Raw genomic sequence first — 21,037 nt, forward strand, 5'->3', positions numbered from 1 at the left:
TCTATCAAAAATTTATATATGCGTATAGTTTCTGTTATAAAAACAGTGCAGCTTTTATTACTTCTTCATAGTCTTACGAGTCACATAATTATAAAAAATTCTCATATTCTTATCCTTATTTAATTTAATTGTGTCAGAAAATAAAATTAATCATGACGTAAATGTAATAAAGCTCACAGAATATATATGGATCAAATATTATTCGATCATCGTTGTTCGAGAGTAAACAACATAATCTCAACAAATTTCAATTTATCCTTCAATTATATTCAATTATAGAAAGTTTTGAAGAAGTAAAACGCGCCTGCACGGACGTTCTTTCCTACGTTGCACACACAATCGAGTTTCAGAACATATGTATTATATATATATATATATATATATATATATATGTGAGCGCGCAGCAATTCGTGCCAGCGATAAACGACGATGACAGCAGACGACAGTTTACCATTACTTAACACACATCGTATCGCTGCTAAGACTCATTACAAAATTTCTTTATTAAATTACATATTATTTTGTTACCACATTAACGCGACGAATGGAGCGATCGTAATTACATACAATCGAAAAATATTTTCGATTTGAAGCGACGAATTCTTCGTGAAAGTGTTGAGTATTCGCGAAAAAATCATACAACATGGAAGTATTGGATCCTAGTGTCTCAAGAGACGACCAGCCTTTGTGCGTCAATGATTTTTTGGAGAAAGGTTTATTTTCAATATTTTCCTATCATATTAATCGAATAACTATTTGCTTAAATATTTTTTTTCGTGATTTTGTTTGCAACCGTTTTTTGGGAGCATTAAAAACCTTCAAAAACCTCCTGAGTTAAGAGAAGGCATTGTTTGGAAACAAAGGATTGGCAGAACGATACATAAGCTCTCCACAATATTGTCAGCTGTCAAGTTTTCTGAATATATTATTTTACGTGAACTGCATCGATCGAAACTATATTTTAAAGCTTTTTTTAATAATTACTTTTTTATTTTAAAAACACGTTATAATTATGCTCCTCGGATTTTTATTTATTTATAAATTATTCTATATGAATGAAAATTTTGCAGTAAGAAGTAAATGAATATATTGAATGGAAGTAAATAGTAACAGATGTCAAGAAAAAGAAAGAACCAGAAATTGTATAAAAAGTTGTCAGAAGATACACTAGGTTAACTTAAAATAAGATATTACATATTTATTTTTGTTGGAAATTGAGTTGAATTTTAATATTTCAATAAGGATAGGAAAGGATCATAGATGTTTTAAAGGACTTGATGCAGTTATTAGTTTGTTAGCTGATTAATTCTGAACTTCAAATACATATCTAGATACATATCTTGATATAATAACGTATGCCAATTATTATTTTGAAAAAAGAAATATATATAACTGTATAAAATAATGAATTATTAGTTATAGAAAATCTTACATCAAAAATTTAATTAGTAATTATAAAAATCATTAAAATAATTTTTTATAAACATTATATTTTTTTAAATAAATTTTTCTATATTCTCTCTATCTAAATAAACCTGATAACAAAATTTTACTTTTAGTTACTATACCAGATATACCTCCTGATACAAAATCATGCATAAAAGCAAGGCATACATTAGGCTTTTTAGGATTTCTAGGGTTTGCACTAGTGTATGCTATGAGAGTAAATTTATCTGTGGCTATTGTTTCAATGGTTAATCAAACAGCAGTACCACATAATGATGATAATAATACCACAGATGTTTGTCCTAAGGAAAAACCAATTAATGGAACATTCATACCAGTAAGTTATTTAATAATGTTATAATGTTTAAGTCAATGTTGCTTATAATGTATTATATAATTTAGTAAATGTTATTCATATCAATTTTAGAATTTCTGCATATGATATATATGGATGTATTTTATATTTTGTAAGAACTATAGAACTGAAGTTTGTGATTTATTGCATTCTGCATGCGTAATATTGATGCAGATCAAATGTCAACATTGTTTTTACTTCATTATCACATTAGTCATGCAAACTTATCATTTTTAGTATGACTTAACACATTGATATGTTTTTAACGCCTACATCTTTTTCCTTTATCTTGTTATATACCTATCATCTTTAAATGTTTCATGAAAACATTTTAACGCTATGTTTCTGCATATTTTGAATAGAATATTATTTTTAATTAATTAATATTAAAATAATTAATTATGCTTTTCTTTACATACATGATTTTAAATTGTTATCAATAAAAATAAAAGTAATATACATTTCCAAAGAGTGCAGGAGAATTTGATTGGGATGAGAAGACACAAGGTGTTATATTGGGAGCTTTTTTCATCGGTTATGTTGCTACAAATGTCCCAGGTGGAAGAATGGCAGAGAAATTTGGTGGAAAGCTAATATATGGATTGGGAGTATTTTTAACTGCTGTACTGACTGTAATTACTCCTTTTGCAGCATATATAGGGTTGATACCATTCTTAGCTGTACGAGTAGCAGAAGGATTTACAGAGGTATGTCCTGCTTCTATAAATTAATTTTAAAAGAACATTAATTTGAAATTTAAAAAATTTTCTGTCTATTTTATAAATAGGGTGTTACATTCCCTGCAATGCATAGCATGTTAGCGCATTGGGTACCCCCTTTAGAAAGAAGCAAATTTGCTGCTATAGTATATGCAGGTAATTATTCTTTTTTCAATGTGTGATAAATTTGATTTGTTATATTCATTCTTATACAGGTGCAAATTTTGGAACTGTAATATCATTACCAGTAAGTGGGTGGCTCTGTTCATTAGAACTTTGGGGTGGATGGCCCCTTGCATTTTATTTATTTGGAGGCCTTGGTATTGTGTGGTATGCATTTTGGACAATTTTTGTATTTGATACACCTGCACAACATAAAAAGATTGATCCTCTTGAAAGAGCATACATTGAAGCTAGTGTGGAAAAGAAGGATGAGGTTCTTTTCAATTTTTTAAAATTAAGCTTACATTCCTAACGGACTGAATAAAATTTAACTTAATGTATGTTAAAAACAGGATAATGATTCAGGAGTTCCTTGGTTATCAGTATTTACATCATTACCCATGTGGGCTATAGCTATCACTCAGTGTGGACAGTCATGGTCATTTTATACGCTTTTAACAGAATTACCAACGTATATGGATAAAATTTTGCATTTTGATGTACAACAGGACGCATTCCTTTCAGCACTGCCTTATTTAAGTTCTTGGTTAGTCGGACTCGGTATTTCAAGTTTCGCAGATGCCCTCCTTGCCCGTCAGCTTATATCTCCTTTAGCATCGTTCAAGTTATGGAATACAGTGGCTTCATTAGGACCCAGTCTCAGTTTCATTGGCGCTATCTGGGCTGGATGTGATCGTATGATGGTTATGATGATGCTCGCTGGATTGGGATCTCTACAAGGTGCAATTTATGCAGGGAATCAAATGAATCATATTGCTCTAGCACCACGATATGCGGGAACTCTTTATGGACTTACAAATGCTGCGGCAAATGGTTGCGGATTTTTAGCCCCATATTTTATTGGAAATATAGTCCAAGGACATGTCAGTATAACTACACATTGTTATTAGCAATAATAAACTTCGTTCTATAAAAATGGTTCTATAATTTTTTTACGTTTTATGTTATAGGAAACACTGGCTCGTTGGCATACAGTATTCTGGTTAGCAGCAGGAATAAATATGGCGACAAATTGTTTTTACTTAATTTTTGCATCTGCCTCGGAACAACCATGGAGTAAAGGTAGCAGTTGATGACAAAATTTAGTTAGACACGAAGTATTTCATATGGATAATAATTTACCATTAGATCGAATCGCGCTCAGTTCGTTTTAATTATTGTATTGACCGTTTCCGTCATTTAGGCACAAATCTGCGATATTTCTTTCTGCAATATTAAGTTTGATATATTTCGCATTGAATGAAGTATCTCAAACCTGAATAATTTATTATATTGTCTTGGTAAAATGATACAGAAGTTAAAAGTAAAGTTTGTTTGGATCAGTATTATTATGTTAATGAAGTTTAGGTACTAAATCTATAATTTACGTATCATTCCAATGAAGCTATACACATGACTTTTTAAAATTTTGTTCGACTTTTTAATTTAACTGAAATGAACATGATTTAAAAAAATATTGACTTTATTTTATTTTACTTTAATCTTACTACGAAGAAGAGTAAATTATTACAGATATTTTTTCTATTTATAAAATAAGAAGTATCAAAAAATGTCTAGAGTCTATATTCTTATTTATATGTAAGAGTTTTGTATGTACATAAAAATAATGTAAAAGTGATTGGTATAGTGCAGGATGCAACAATTTTTAAATGAACAAGTGAATCTTTCTTTTGTAACTAAATATGTATGTTTCATACCGAATGTAGTTTATCTTTATATCTCCTGTGGCAATAGCCAATACGATAATATATAAATTTATAAATTTGTTTATAAAAAATATAAAAATTTCAACAAAAATAATATATGATATAGTTATAGTAAGATTTTACTAACTATAATTTGGAAAGCAAAAAACTTTATAAAGCTAACTCCTACAAACAGACTTTAATAAAATCATTATCTTTTCCAAAAAATAATAATCTGGTACTTTAGTTGCTACATTATTTTGTCCAAAAGGAAAAGAAATAGTAAATATTTATTAGTAGTAAAATATTTACTTACATATATTGTTGATAAAGAATTGGAAATTTTAACATTATTTAAAACAAAATAATGTGCTACTATTTGTTGTTATTTTTTTTAGATATAAATGCTGTTACAACTCATTTTATTTTATTCTTTTGAAAGTAATTTGATAAAAACAATTATATAAATTCAAAAATTTATATTTGAATTATAGATTAATTTATAAAGATTATTTAATATAGTAAGGCTTTACAAAAAAATAGTATTTCGTTAAAAAAATTAGCATTATATATGTATATATTATATATCTTATAGGCAATGTGTAAAATATAGGCATTTTATATAATTCTTAAGAAATCTATAGAATGTCATAAATAGTATTCTCAAAATATTATCGGTGCTACTATAGCAAATTTTGTCTATCTGGGCGACCGTAGCTGCGTATATGCCTTACAACGGCCGAATAAAAATTAGCATCTAACCCAAATCTATATATATTATGAACAAAAGATAAAGTAGGTTTCTGTTAGATGGTATTTTACCCGGCCACCTTACGGAGAGTGACAATCAATGCCTAGGGAAAGTATAAAATATATTAATATAACACAAACATTTCATGCTCAACCTAAAAACGACACGCACTCTATAGATTTTGTAGGCATTATATGAAATACCAGTATTTTATATTTCCGGTAACACACAAACATACAAACATGTATATGCGGCGTATAATGAACAAAGAAAGAAATTCAACAATAACTAATTTATTTAAACATCGACTTCTGTTTATCTTCTTATGCTGTTTTTCATCGAAAGATGAAAACATAAATTTCATGCACAAGTAACTTAAAATAAAATTGTTCCCATTAAAAGTTCATTAAAAGTGTCTATATTGTATTTCTTGGGTTATTCATAAAAATGTATAAAAGTATATTTAAATAATGATAATAAAGAACAAAATTATATTTATAAAATAAATTATTCAATTAGTATTGCTAGTCTTTAATGTACATACATATACCATGTTTTCTTTGTTGTTCATATTTTAAAATTAGATTAGTAATGAATTGTACCTTGTAGAAGCTTTATAACAGTGAATAATACTTTTTGATACAATTTAATGGGAAGATACAGTTTCCTGTATACTTTATTCAAAATTGTAGAATTAAAATAGAATAGAATAAACTTTTGTTTAATCACAATGCAAGAAGTGAAAGCTTAAAATTTAATTGCTTTTTAACAAATTATTTGTAATCTTATATTCTTACAAAGTTGCAACTATTACGAGTTTCAAATTATTTAAGTGAAGCACAATTTTCATTCAGAGAAGACTAATGTTTATCTCATAGTTAAGCAATATATCTGGCATGGTATGACAAATAATCCTTGATGATCTATGATTCTTTTCTAAATATATATGTATAATATTATATTATATATATTTAATATATATATAAATATAAATAATTATATCTATATATATTTATATATATAAATATAAATAAATAAATATATATATGTATATATATATTATAATTAGAAATATATTATATATATGTAATGTATGTAACCGGCAGACTTTAAATCATCGTTCAACTAAGTTGTTCGCGTTAGAAACATGAAAATCTCCACGTAGCGTTGTTATGAAAGAAGTCGGTATAAAGTCCTTAATAGTTGCTGCAATGTTTGTGGCTAATCACGAATTTTCATCCATTTTTAAGCGGCTGTTCCAGTAATAATGATAACGTGAAAGCACTGTCGTCTTAGCGGACTTTGAAGCCTCGTAGCATGTGTTCGATCACCGCTTGTAGATGTTCGCGTCGATTTTCATTGGCTCGTATGAACGAACTTTAGCGCGCAGGCGGTAAGCCAGTTATAAGAGTAAAGACTGCGTGCAACCAAGCACATTTCTATTTACGTTGCACTCGCGATCAATCCCTCTAAGCCTTCTATAGAAACAAGGAAGTAACAACAAAAGCTTGTAAGTATCATAGCAACATTTTATTTTAGAAAATTTTGAAAAGTTCTAAGTTTTTGAAATTTTCGAAATATTTTTTAATTTCAGAAGTTTCTTATGTTCGATTTTTATTTCATATTTAGATTTTACATACCTACTACATGCACAAGCCTTATAAACATTTGAAATTAGTAAATATTTTTAGTGAAATAGAAAATACTAATAGAAACTAAATTAAATGAGTTGAATATATGTTTTATTAATGATTTATGAGTATGTTCATACATAATTACGTTTTGGAAAATATTATAATTTAGTTAATATAATTACAAGTATCATTTACTACACTTCGGTGAAATTAATAAATTAAATGTGAAAATAGATACACATTACAATACTTCAATTACAGCTGTAGTATTAGCAGTAGTTAGCAGTAGTATAATAAATAAATAAGAAAGTTGCCTTGTTCCGAAGTGTTACGTACTGACTTTCAACTTCAGTCGTTTCTAAACGTAATTGCGAATTCTAGCGAAAGTTGAGAAAGTGTTATATTTAGCACTATATGTAGCGAATACATATATATACATGTACTAGTGCATTGAACCTGCCTTATCATCAGACAGGGATTTCCTGTCCTTATCACAATATTATTCTAAAACTTAGTTTAATACAAAGATTAAAATTGTTACAGTTGACAATTACTTTTTCAGAGAATGGAAACGTAGACGTAATACAATAAAATTAGTATAAATACAAATGTCTTTATAAAGAATTGTTTCTAATAAAAATAGAATCATTCAGTTATCAGAATATTGGCAGTTAATAAATAAAATAGAAAAAGAAATATTTTATTTAATATTAGATTCTAACATTAAAGAATAAATAATATAATAGGGGCCAAAACGGAACGTTTTATAAATGTAATTTCGAAAATGAAAAATCGTAAAACCGAAAAATCTGAATTGTTGCAGAGTTTGAAATCGCCACAAGTTTTTTAAAATAGTGAAAGAATGGCTACCGAAGTCATGCAGCTACCGCATATCGAAGTGTTTCATCGAGTAATGGAACTTCCAGTAGTCGAAAGTGCGATATCTAAATCAACAGCGACGTATTTGCGTGTGAAAGATTGTCATCAGTTAGTGCACTGGGCACTAACCACTGCGGAAACTTCTTTAAGTAATGCAACGAAGCAAGCGGTACCTATTGCTGTTCCTATCGCCAAGAAACTCGAGAACCCTATACACTTTGTTGACCACACGTTGTGCCGTGGTCTCGATAAAATCGAAGAAAAAGTTCCGATGGTTAAAGAGAAACCTGAGCAGGTCAGATATCTATCCCCTTTTCCGGCAAACGAGATAAAAATTTCATCGGAATCTAAAAAGTCATAACTGCATGAATTTTTAAACCTAAATACATGTATCAGAAATTTTTATCATATCTTCAAACACGATTCTTACGATCTTTCTTTTAATCTTGCTATTCTAGATATAATTATATTTAATCATGGATTATTGTATCTTATCATTCAGTAATAATTTGTATTAACAAATTTTCGCTGTAAAATAATATAAATATTCTATGACAAAAAGGTATTAAAACGTTACATATAAAGTTATCGTTAGTATTAAAAAATATTATATTTTTAACTATGTGCATTTTTTGTGTTTTAGATTCTAGAAAATGCCTATACGTTAGCACGACAAACTGTTCAACCAGCTGTAATGAGCATTTCGCTTGTCAACGAATTAATAATCTCGCAAGCCTTGAGTTTCAGAGACATAAGTTGGAGTAAGGCGAATCAGATTTTAGAAACGCAGTATGGTAGCGCAGCTGTTCGAGGTTTAGACAGCACAGCTGACGCTGTTAATAAATTAATCGATAAATATTTTCCTGCGACGGGGGACGAGCAGTCAAAAGGTGAGCTATTTTATTAAATAGACAATTTTTAATATATAATATCAATAATAGATAACCTATAGGTGGTAATAATGCAGTATCAATATAAATTAATAAAAACAAGAGGATTTAAACATTTCAGATTAATCATAAATCATAGATTGGGGTTACGTTTATATCTCTTTAATCAATGCAACAGTAGTTAATTATGTATTTACATACAGTATAGTAGACTATAATAAATTAAATAAGAAATTAATAGACTACGAATATTTATGCAAATTTATGTTTATATGGAATCTACGTGGAAAATTGTTTTACCTACCTACTAAATATGTGTTATAAATGTCATAAATGTAAAAAATCCGCAGTTTGATTATAAATTATGTAGTCGACTATATTAGAATAATTTTGATTGTAATATCAGTTAGTATAATTTGGTTTTCATTTCAGAGATAAACACGAACGAAGAAGATAAGCTCCTTCATACCTTACAAACGGTTGGGCGTTTATCTAATAAAGCTGCTCGTCGCATGTATTCGAATATAATACTTCACTTAGGCACTATTAACGCTGATAATTTAAAAGCCTATATTAAATCCTTGGTTCAGTTTCTACTATTAACGAACCGTCATGCCATAAACAGCAAAATACAAACCCATGAGACTAATTCGAAAACTACATCGAACGCAGAGACAAAAAAACAAAATTGATGTTTCGTTGGTGATAACTATGAAAAAAAACTTTTACCGATTCCATTAGCCTTCTATTTATTTCTAGCGTGCATTTTGTAATACATCACTTTTTTTCCTAAACTTCATTTTTTAAATATATAAGTATTATATATTACATTTAAGAGATTGAAATGTATTTGTATTGACAGTGATGAAAAATATACGACCAACTTTTCCAAGAATAATGTTTTGTTATTAGAACTCTCATAAATATATAATTCTACGCGATAATATAAGATACTGTGATTCAAAATATTGTTATTTTTGTATTACTGTAGAAGATAGTGCTTTAATTCCTTCTTGAAAATAGACACAATCTATTTGTTAATGTAATAAATTTGTTAAAATAATAAAATTATACGGAACATAAAATTTACAAGAAATATTATCAGAGTAAATTAAATATCAAAAAATATGTTTTGTACTTTAATATTAAATTTCTTCATATATACTAATATCTGATGAAAACAATAGTTATATTTAATATATGTATTATATATATTATATATATATATATATATATATATTATATTTATACTTTATATATATATATTAAAGGAACTATATTGTTTTTTTAAATAAATGTAATAAAACATCCTGAATATAATTTTCAATAATTGCTTTTATAAAAATTGTATATTGACAAAGAAGTATAAAATTACTTGTTATGAAACTATTTTTTTATTTATACTTTCTAAAAGAAAGATAGATTTGTTAGTTTTTAAAGGTTTTGTTATTAAAAATTTTTTTAATAATTTGTATATATGACTTAAACAGTAGTATTATTTTACTTCAGTTTTCTTTCTAGTAATAATAATATTTTGTTTTAACTGATCTCTTAATATTTCTGGGCCTTTACCTTCATCTTCTAATCAAAAAGTAATCGTAGATAATTATATAATTTGGAAACTTAAGTAATTTAGATTAATTATTATAAAACTACTAGTGCTAAGTATTCAGCAGCTGTAACAATAACAATTTTACAAAATAAAAACGAAAATCGGAGTGAATTAAAAATAAATTTGAGTAACCCCAAATTTCCTTAAGGTATCAAATATCTCGAAAACAAAACAATACGTTTAATTACTTAGAATAAAAAATTGATCGAATCATGTTTCGCCAAAATGATTACGAATCAATGGATTCAACGTATTCTACGGTATAAAAGAATACGATGTGACCTCCACGTCATGGATGATGTCTTGTATATATGTACTATCTTTACTCATGTATGTTTACACATCGTAGTACAGCTGCGCAGAATCACTACCATGTTCATGGCAGTAGACACGCATCGAAGTTCCCTTCTATCTACTCCATTTGAATACAGAAGGTTATTAACACGATTAAATAATATATTCAGTAACCAACAAATTTTCCTATAATTTTTTATTACTTGAAATTACTGTAGTACCTTTATATCACTATTACACACGTAAAAAATTTTATAATCTATATATTAAAATCAGCAATTTTGTTTAAAATGAAATGTAGTATGTGAATTGTAATTCATAGTAAATTAATAATAATTAAATAGTAATTATGTAATTACCAAATTTTACTTTTTTAGCAACTTATAATCTATAATATCTAAACCTAAAAATTTTATAAATTATAAAGTACATTGAATGATTGGATATACGACATAATAGTGTAATAAAGATGATTTTACTATGGTAAGGAAATAGGTATCAAACATTCCATATTATAATTATTAGAATAAATTTAGTGATATTTGTTAGACAAATATTTTATCATTAAGGGTAGAAAGTATCAATGTAAACTCCTATAATAATTTGTGTTTCGTAGTATTTGCCCAGAATATTGGGGACAGAAGAAGAGTAAGCACATACAAGTTTCTACGATCCTGAAGAATGTCTACCCCCACTTGTGTGACCATTTTCTACCACAAGCTTTTTGCCTACCTATCGCCAGTATTGCTGGATCTGTCGTGTGTATCGTCGACTATAGTGCGGCCCGCTTCTCTTACTAATATTTTGCTAACTGTTGCATCAAGTATTACACAGCAATATCAGTAAGTTATATTATTTATAATGTTTAATGATTGACTCCTTAATACTTGATGCATCTACGCATTAGATATTTACGATGTATATATTGTGTAATACTATCATTTGTGGTTATATTAAATATCAATCTAAAGAAAAGTTAAGTAGAATGAATTGGAACTGTATATGTACTTTAATACTTACTCGCAATACAATTGCGATTGTTTTAAGTAAATTTTTTACGTTTTATATAAAGAATCTATTCCTCCCTCCTTTTTTTCTATTTTCTTAATTAATGTTCTTCAAAAAATATATTTTTTCAGTTATGAAAATCTTCATTTCGTTGCATACATATCAAACACATTTATCAGTTTTAAAAATATAACTACAGTGATGACTAATAAATATAAATTGACATTTAGTTTCTTAGTTGAAGCCTTAAAGAAGATACCAGAAACACTTGTAATCTTTTGTGATATATCATATATTCGTTAATCTGATAATATTTTAATAGCGTTATTATTAAATCTATATTATTTAACGCGTTTTTATATTCTATTGTCATCATTTAATTAATTTGACTGGCTACTTATTATGTTAATATTGTAATATTGATATTATTTTTGTCGTTTCATATTGTTATCGACCAGTGAAATTTCATAACCTATCGTAAAGTCATAAAAGGTTGAATATTTTACAATAAAAATCGATAACGTACACGCTATAAAAGACTCTACTACGTAAGTACTTCCTGTACTTACATCCATAATTATTGTTTGTTCTATTCTAGAGTTACGTACTATCTCATAAATTGTTCCGTCCTCCCTTTTATTATAGGTTTGAAGTAGATGTACATTAAATTTGTCACTTTTTAAAACATGAAAAATATAATTGAAAGATTTGATGACACATATTATTGAAAACTGTATAAAATCTACAAGTATTGCAATATATACACCTAATTACTATTTAATCTTGGAATTTGAATACTGCTAATGATAAAGTATATAGTACAAGAACTATCATATTGTGCGTTTATTCACGTTTGAAATTAAAAGTCATGATTTATTGTTATCTTTCTACATAATGGACATTGAACTGTGTACTCAATTTTAATGTATCATTTATTTTACAGCGAAAGAATCATGAATTATACGCGTAATCTTATGAAAAGTTGGGTATCGTAAAAAAGCTTTATTTTATGTAATATACTTATGTATTTTTAATCTTCTGCTTAATTCACCGATTACATGCAAATTTTTATTTGAAATTATGCAACACTATTAATTTTTTAATTTCACATGTATCCTTGACTTTCATTAAATAATTTTTATCTTCATATTATTTCACTATTATCATTGTTTGCAAAGTAGAGGTAATATTTATTCTCCTGTTACACATACGTAAAAGCATGTAAAAAGTAGCACGTAATAAAATTATAAAATAAAAACGTATTCGATCATCTTGCTTTTAAGGCAAATGTTACTTTTTTATTTACTACTGATTGGATGTTATTTTAAATGTGAATAGTTATTTATAGCTTAATCGCAATTAATATGATTAACGAAGATTATTTTTATTGACTCGAATGGTTATGCGATTAGTAACAGTAGAAATAAAAATATAATCCATTGAAGTCATAACAATATCTTATAAATTTATTAAAAATTTCTACACGATTGTAACGTTGAAATTGAACAACAAGTTACATCAGACCAAAGCATTAAGGAATTTAGTGTAGTTTATTTGTTGTTGTATTTGCATAATTTTTCTTATTGTATCTGTATAATAAATACATCATTTATTAAATAATCATCAATACTTCTTTCTATTTTTCAGAAAAAATGGCAGACAATAAAGCAATTGATGGTACACCTCAGCTGGAAGTAATTAATCGCGTAAAAAGCATTCCTGTTGTTCATTCGGCAATAGAGAAAACTGGATCTACATATTCTTACTTGAAAGATTCGCATCATTTAATAAATTGGGCACTGACGCAAGCTGAAGCTGGATTTAATTATGCAACTGCAACGGCTGCTCCTCTTACTGTACCCTTGGCAAAGAAATTCGAAGGACACATTACTGCTGTTGACCAAAAATTGTGCGAAGGTCTGAACGTGGTCGAGCAGAAAGTACCAATCGTGAAACAGCCACCTCAGCAAGTAAATATATCGAGATAGAGATTGAGTAATAAGAAGTCACAACAAACTATAAACCTCTTCTAATAAAAATGAAATAAGAAAGATATACAGAAAAGATATTTCATGCGATAAAATTGTAAGAAATGAAAGTACAATGGATCGAGCGACATAAAGTGCATTTTGAAATTGTTCAACAAAGAGATAGGACCCTAATCTTGGATAATGGGAATTTGTATAGTAGAATCTTTTATCAAATGCGTTTTGTTTTAAAATGTGAAAAGATGCTAAACAGTGTACTAATACTATATTAATTAAAAATCGATTAGATTTTTATTAAAGAAATAATTAGGAGCTATTAGAGTCATATTTAATAGATTATAAGGCAACAAAAATATATTATTTCTCGTTTATACAATAAAATATCTGTGTTACAGGCTACAATATCTAAATGTACATATTCATATGATTAACGAATCTCATTTATTCTATACAGATTTACGATGCTGCGAAAGCTGTAATGAGTAGTTCCTTGCAACCAACAATCGACAAATTGCACGCTGCAAAAGAGTCTGCGGCGCAACACGCATATACATTCAAAGAAATTAGTATAAACAAAGCTAATGAGTTATTGAATAATTCATATGGTACTATGGCAGTGCAAGGTGTTGATAATACGAGCTTTCTCATTAACGGATTATTAGATCGTTATTTCCCTCCAGTTGAAGGAGAAGAAAACACACCTGGTATGTATTATTTATAAATATCTAACAAAATATTATCTCTCTATATATATACATTAAAATATTGGATAAACCTCTAAATTACTATATTTTTATTTCATAGCTCCTATATCTGCTGATGAGAACAAAGTTCTGCATACAGTACAAACTATTGGTCAATTATCCTCGAAAACTGCCAATCGAGTATATCATTCGGTTGTAGCACAATTAAAAACAGTGAAGAAAGAAGATGTAGCGTCATATATGTCGAGCGTAATATCTATTCTTCATCTAACGCATTTTTTAAGCTTAACCGATAAACACGATGAAAGTAACCACGCAAATGAAGAAAATAAAGAAAAGAAATAGGCACGATTGTTACTAACAATTGTACAATAACGTAATCGCTAGATAAGTAATTAGATTCACATCAAGTCCATATTTGTTAGTAAAATTTTTGTATTGTTCCTGCTCGGAATGCTTGTTCATCTTGCAGAATAAGGATAAATCCGTGGACTTTATGTAAGTTATGTGTAATAAATGAAAGTATCAGTTTCAAGTATGTGATAAGTTCATTCATCGATGTAAATGTAATGTAAATTTATATTATCTGTTCTATGAATTCAATGAATCACTGACATTCTCCAAGAATGTTGTAGAAAATTGTATGCGTAAGAAAGTACATCTAATTTAATTCGGTAATGATATTAAATTGCAAAAGTAACTGCACATGTAATTTATCAATGTTGTAAGAAAAAAAATAGTAAATTTTCATTTGGAGAGTTTTCGAATTTGTCGATGTGATTTTATAAAGATTTAATGTAAGATATCAAAATTAACATTTCTATTTATGTTTACATTATTAGATGCCTGAAATTATTACATTTATTTGTCGCTAAGTAATATGAGATTCAGATCTTATTCGTTGCTTTCTTATCTTGTTCATTCTCAGTATGAAAAAATGGAAACGATATCATTCCGTCAAGTAATTGCAAATAAATGTGATACTTAAGCATTAAGATACTAGTTCCACACATAATTGTAAAATTCCAGCACTTTAAGATACATGTTAAATTTTGTATACAACTAAACATGTAAATAGGAAGAAAGACACTATAAATTTATTATATTTTTGTAACAAGAAATTTGAAAAATGCGATATTTAAGTTCATTATATAATTGTACCCCTAATTATACAACTATAAATCGATAATTTTAATACTGAATTCCGTATTTGCTGTTACTTTTATAGAGTTGTTATACATAATATATTCTCTATTTATATCTGTGAAGATACTACGTGAATAGGAGACACATATATATTTTTTATGTATAGATTTTATAATCTTATATCTGTATAAATATAATATGAAAAAGACGTTGATATACTTTATTTAATATATTTAATCCAAATCGATTTTGTTTTAGTTTAAGATTTCGTCACAAGATATGTTTTATTTGAATAAATTTCTTTATTTTATTTCATGTACTAGTTTTGTACTAAAAATAATTCTTAAAAAAATTTTGTTTAATAAATATTATCGAGTACAGAAACAAATTAAAATTATTAGTACATAATTTTCTATACACTTTAAATACAAAGCGTTAAATTTTAACCGCTTATTTTTTTTATTTTATTTATCGATTCGGTGGCAAATATAATATGTCTCATAGTTTAACTGTTTAATTCCAATTTTATTTGCGAATTCAATAGTAAATATAATATGAATCATACTAACAATATAATTTGTTTTGGACGGTATCTTCAATGTTAGGACATCTGGTAGGATACTAGGCTACAATTGCTTTGAAGGAGCTAGTTTTATTTTGAATATCATACGGTAACGGTATAGAGATAAAGAAATATTAAGGACTCATCCCTGATAGTTGAAACATCATTGATAAGAGTATACATAAAGGTATATTTTATTAAAATAGTTTAAACATTTTCTGAGCTGTATAACTTTATACACAGAATAACTAACGAAATATACTACATATATCGTTTTAATGAATATACAGTGGTGTGCAAAAATTTCAATCAATTTTTTTACTACATATTTCATAAACAATATCTAAGAGAATTTAACTAATATTGGATAATAATTATATAGTATTATTATATTCATATAATTAATAATATATAATATTAAGATTCTTTAAAATGCCGTTTTTGTTTCTACCAGTGTGGAACTTTCTGCACACCACTGTAAGTATAAAGAGTGTAGTTGTATTATATTTTGCAAGCACATTAATGATATTTATATTTAATTATATTTTATATAATCTTATTCTATCCCAAATCACTTTAAAAGTAATTATTTATATGATTTTATGATATATTTTATATACATATGATTTTCAATCTATTTTATATAACGTTCTATACAGATACACAAATATTAATTAATTGTAATTTGAATGACTTTAAAGGCATATACATTTTCCGCATATTCAATATTTAATATTTAATACTTACCAATTCGATGTACCAATTTTATCTGCTAGTTGTTTCTTAAATGTTTTCTTTCATTACATTAATGATATTTTCTATAGTAATTTTCTGTTCATTGCAGATTCGGTGATGGCTCATTTTCAGATTCAGCAGTAGTCGGTGCTTTATCTATAGGTAAAGAATCCGGAGTTCAAATCTATTTGAAGTAAGTGAATTAATTAAATTATGAATTTCTAATGTTTGAATATAAATATCCTTCCAATTATGTATATATTTCGGAATTGCTTTCATTTTTTTTTTATTTGTCGATAAAATTATTTTCATATCCAAACAATTTTCTACCCACGTTCCAGTCTTTATATTTATAAAAACATGAATTTGCATAAAAAATATCTGCAGTCTCACTTCTATCCAGGTATATTATATTTATAACGGTTCTAAATCTAAAATTCTTATTCTTTGATTCTATATCGATTTCAAAACTGTTCTAGAATCGATTTTCGTATCGATTTCACACTAATTGAAACGATTCGATATTGCGGTTGTAGATTGTTATATATATATGTATGATAGTTATGAGAATATCTTTTTTGCAAAATCGTTATGAAAAAAGAGAACTATATAGTTATAAATTATAAATTGAATTATATAGCTTTCTTATAGCATAACTAATATTCGTTGATACAAATACTTCCTTTGAAATAGCAAAATCTTTGTCTTACCTTGCCAAATGGTTTTTATATGTTTACCATTTCTTATAACGACCGTCTTATTTGACTCAAATGCTACACGGTATCAATATCGTATTGTGCTACAGATATACAAAAATGTCCTCCAAATTTCTAATCATTTCGAAGAAAGCATTTCTCTGTACATATTAGCAAAAATTTTTCGTGTCATAAGATAAATCATATAAAATACATTTTACAATATTGTATAGTATCATTTAATATTTATAGGATTAATTTCCATTTATAAATATTATCGTAGTTTACGATAATTTGCAACCACTGTTGTTAGGAAATTCTTGAAACTAATTCGTTTATAATGTACTCTTTGAAACTATACAACGTTTATTTGTTTAATTTTTATGCTACGAAACTAATTTTTTTCTAATTTTTTTTAATTTAGTGATTTAAAGGTGCATTATCTACCATACTTTTGAAAATAAGAATTGATTAGCAAACGTTTCTTTTATTTTTAATTACATTTCAAACTAGAAAAGTAGTGACTTACCCTTTCATCCTCTTAACTTCATATGAACTATAAAATATTTGAATGTTATCAATGCTTGAGTATAAAAGTCGGTTAAAACAAGATGTACCACGCATGACTGTAAAGATGCGACAGTGGTGTCCTCATACGATTATTTAGCAGCGAATAGTAGCGTCGTATTGTAAAAAGCACTACAGTGTTATGATATTTCATAAGAGAAAGAGAAGTTATAACTGTCGTACTTGATTATTGAACAAATAAATTTCTCGGTGAAATAGATTGGATCAAGGTGTATGTTTAGTTATTGAAAGAAACGTGATAAATGTAAACAAAGTTTTATTGAAGTTGATTACATTGAGTAAGTGTCAAACAACCAATTTGTTAAGAAAAGTTAGAATAATTAGAATAATTTTTATATTACAGTTATGACAGATTTTTCTATAAATGACCTCATGTTATGCCATATGTTTCATAAAATGATTAATAAGTATTTTTCTGTGAATATGGTTCTTGTTTACTTAAATTATTCTATATCTCTTGTTGTTATTGATAAACGTATATTTATAAGCAGTATAAAATTGAAAGAATAATATTAATACCACTGCAATGTAAAAGCATAAATCGATATGAATTTTATCAATTTATATTCAAGACTTGGAATATTCCAACTTTCAGTTTGCTTTGTATATGTTGTATATGATAACTATGTAATTGTAGATTATGGATATGCTAAACTAAGCAAATAACTATGCCACGCTAAGTTTTGTTTCCCTTTAACAAAATTATATGCTAACTTATGTTATAGATTTTGACTTTGTAAAAGATATTTACTTTATTGATAAAAATTCCATTATTGTTTATTAATATGGAAGCTGAATCATCAAAACACATATGTAAAATACAAGCTGTTAATCGCGCCCGTAAAATACCAAGTGTAAATTATTTATGGGATAAATCTACAGCAGTATATGGTCGTGTAAAAGATACAAATGTATTTGTACATTGGGCATTTAACACTATGGAGAACATAGTTAATACCATGGTTGAAAAGTCATTGCCAGTTGCTAAATTAATAGAAAAGCCTATTTGTACACTTGATAAGACATTATGTCAAGGAATTGATTATGTAGAAGTAAAATTACCCATAATAAAAGAAGAACCAAAGCAGGTTATATATATTTTAATATGTAGTTGTATTCATAGTCTTTTCTTCATAAAATCTACTTTTTCATATTGTATTAATTATTTTAGATAATAAACCGGACTAAGTCTCTTGTATCAGAACGTCTTAGACCAGCTGTTAAAACATTCACAGATTTAAAGAAGGGAACCAAACATAGAGTTAAAGTTATAAAGTTACACACTTATTACAAAGTTCATTATTTAAGAATGTATAGTTGGCAGCAGGCAGATAGAGTTATGTCAACTGAAACAGGAATTAGTATTTTAAAAACTGTTGACAGTACCACTGATTTCGTTGAATTAATATTGGATAAATACTTACCTATTCCTTCTGATGATTTTCACAATAATGAAACTGGTAAAATAGTACTTATGATATACTATAGTATTATAAAATATACGATATAGTATAGTATTATTAGTAAGAATATTAGCATTATTAACATTATCCTGTAATTAAAAATTATTGTTCATCCTTCGTAGAAAAGTTATGCAATGAAGATGCCAAACTTCATCACACTGTTGGGAGATTAAGTGAATTTAGTTCTCGTACTTCAAAACGTATTTACTTTGCTTTAATGGAATTGCAACATATTTATAGAATGGAAATTCGTTTGTTGATATCAGATATTATATGTATACTCTTATTATTCAAATACATACTGCATGGTGTGTAATATATATATATGTATGCATGTATGTATGCATGTATGTATGCATGTATGTATGCATGTATGTATGCATGTATGTATGTATGTATATATATACCACATACTGTATATGAAAATATACTTAATATGCAGTATATTTAAAATTGCATTTAAGCATTGTTGTGTACTTATAATAGTTTACAATAAAATATCAAATAATTCTATGATATATTAATCCAGGTATGCCTGAATCGTTATTATAATGTTTTTTGAAATAATATCCCTTCCACTTTTTCTTTCTTTATCTTTATTTGGTAGTTAAATTTCTATTTTTTTATTTTTTATGTTATATGAGAAAAATAATTTTTAAATAATACGTGTGCGTTTTTTATGATACGATGTTGTATATGATATCAAGGCGAGTTTAATGACCTATGATAGTATGACCTGAAGTAATCTTAAGTAATAAGATATCAATGAGTCATTTCTGGATTCTGCTTACATTGCATATATAACGCTTTAATGCGTTGTAAATTTATATGTTTGTTTCGATTGAAATTCGAAAGTGTTGTCTAGTGAAGTAGAAATAAGAATAAATTTTCTTCAGTTCATATTCCACTTCTTCATTTTATGACGATATTTTCTAAAATTCTATCATTTTTATGAGAAGCCTTTTAATTCAACAGACTTCAATAAAATATGAAGTTCTAACTATCGATCGTAATTTTTAAGTATACTGGGAATTGAAACGGTTCTTATACGAGGAACGAATATTGGTACTAATTATTCTGATTAATTTTACTTTTAGTAAAAGATAGGAAAGTCATTGATATCTTACTACTTAAGACCGCTTTTAATATACAAATGAATATTAATTTTGCAATCATATATACTCCTCATACTCATATTTTTTACTTTCAATAATAGTTGGAGTAATTTAAATTTACATACTCATTGTAAATGAAACAGTCATATGTAATTATGAGAATCATTTATTTAATTTGTGAACATCTTATACGTTTTAAATTGTGTATTGTGTGAAAAATTATTACATAAGTTGTATAGTTTTGAAGAGGTCAACATTCGGCATCTTTGATTCAAGCAAGTTCTTTTATGTCAAAATATGATATGAAAGGCACGAATCATAAAATATTAATTTTCTAGAAAGGTTTTAATACAAATTTAATATCTAATATTCAATATTTGGTAAATCTTTTTAAATGGAATTTGAAAACAAATATAAATTTTGTATTTCTAGCGTTGCTACGTATCAAGACTGATATGAACGTATACACAGCCAAGGTTTTCGAATAAAAAGTTTCGAATTTCTAATTAGTACAGACGATCTGACATCTAATTAACATCGATAATCATTAGAAAACGTGAACTGTAAACAAATCGATGTTTGATT

The 21,037-nt window shown here is 27.0% G+C and overlaps 4 protein-coding genes across 7 annotated transcripts; all 4 read left to right on the top strand.

The window, feature by feature from the left end:
• Nucleotides 1-415: 415 nt before the first annotated feature.
• Nucleotides 416-5,427, top strand: MFS10 (major facilitator superfamily transporter 10). Its single transcript, XM_033343502.2, has 7 exons — nt 416-713; nt 1,560-1,783; nt 2,272-2,508; nt 2,589-2,676; nt 2,736-2,956; nt 3,036-3,566; nt 3,654-5,427. Exons 1-7 carry the CDS (start codon nt 644-646, stop codon nt 3,774-3,776), a joined length of 1,494 nt encoding a protein of 497 aa, XP_033199393.1. The 5' UTR covers nt 416-643; the 3' UTR covers nt 3,777-5,427.
• Nucleotides 5,428-6,514: 1,087 nt separating this feature from the next.
• LOC117161749 (lipid storage droplets surface-binding protein 2-like) lies at nt 6,515-9,440 on the top strand. The gene is made up of 4 exons (XM_033343513.2): nt 6,515-6,649; nt 7,597-7,947; nt 8,296-8,542; nt 8,975-9,440. Exons 2-4 carry the CDS (start codon nt 7,636-7,638, stop codon nt 9,232-9,234), a joined length of 819 nt encoding a protein of 272 aa, XP_033199404.1. The 5' UTR covers nt 6,515-6,649; nt 7,597-7,635; the 3' UTR covers nt 9,235-9,440.
• A 1,674-nt stretch (nt 9,441-11,114) lies between these two features.
• LOC117161747 (lipid storage droplets surface-binding protein 2-like) lies at nt 11,115-15,508 on the top strand. 2 transcript variants are annotated; one of them, XM_033343509.2, is made up of 5 exons: nt 11,115-11,290; nt 12,400-12,437; nt 13,104-13,426; nt 13,899-14,148; nt 14,249-15,508. In XM_033343509.2, the coding sequence occupies exons 1-5, from the start codon at nt 11,130-11,132 to the stop codon at nt 14,491-14,493; spliced, it is 1,017 nt and encodes a 338-aa protein (XP_033199400.1). In that variant the 5' UTR covers nt 11,115-11,129; the 3' UTR covers nt 14,494-15,508. The 2 variants fall into 2 exon arrangements, with proteins under 2 accessions (XP_033199400.1, XP_033199403.1); XM_033343512.2 differs by lacking the exon at nt 12,400-12,437 and having other exon boundaries at nt 11,157-11,290.
• A 2,434-nt stretch (nt 15,509-17,942) lies between these two features.
• Nucleotides 17,943-19,846, top strand: Lsd-2 (Lipid storage droplet-2). 3 transcript variants are annotated; one of them, XM_076621335.1, is made up of 4 exons: nt 17,943-18,152; nt 18,218-18,962; nt 19,046-19,334; nt 19,460-19,846. In XM_076621335.1, exons 2-4 carry the CDS (start codon nt 18,660-18,662, stop codon nt 19,651-19,653), a joined length of 786 nt encoding a protein of 261 aa, XP_076477450.1. In that variant the 5' UTR covers nt 17,943-18,152; nt 18,218-18,659; the 3' UTR covers nt 19,654-19,846. The 3 variants fall into 3 exon arrangements, with proteins under 3 accessions (XP_076477450.1, XP_076477449.1, XP_076477451.1); XM_076621334.1 differs by having other exon boundaries at nt 18,600-18,962; XM_076621336.1 differs by having other exon boundaries at nt 17,944-18,152; nt 18,667-18,962.
• The last annotated feature ends 1,191 nt before the right edge of the window (nt 19,847-21,037 follow it).

This window comes from Bombus vancouverensis, chromosome 9, assembly GCF_051014615.1.
Source record: "Bombus vancouverensis nearcticus chromosome 9, iyBomVanc1_principal, whole genome shotgun sequence".
Lineage (NCBI taxonomy): Eukaryota > Metazoa > Arthropoda > Insecta > Hymenoptera > Apidae > Bombus > Bombus vancouverensis.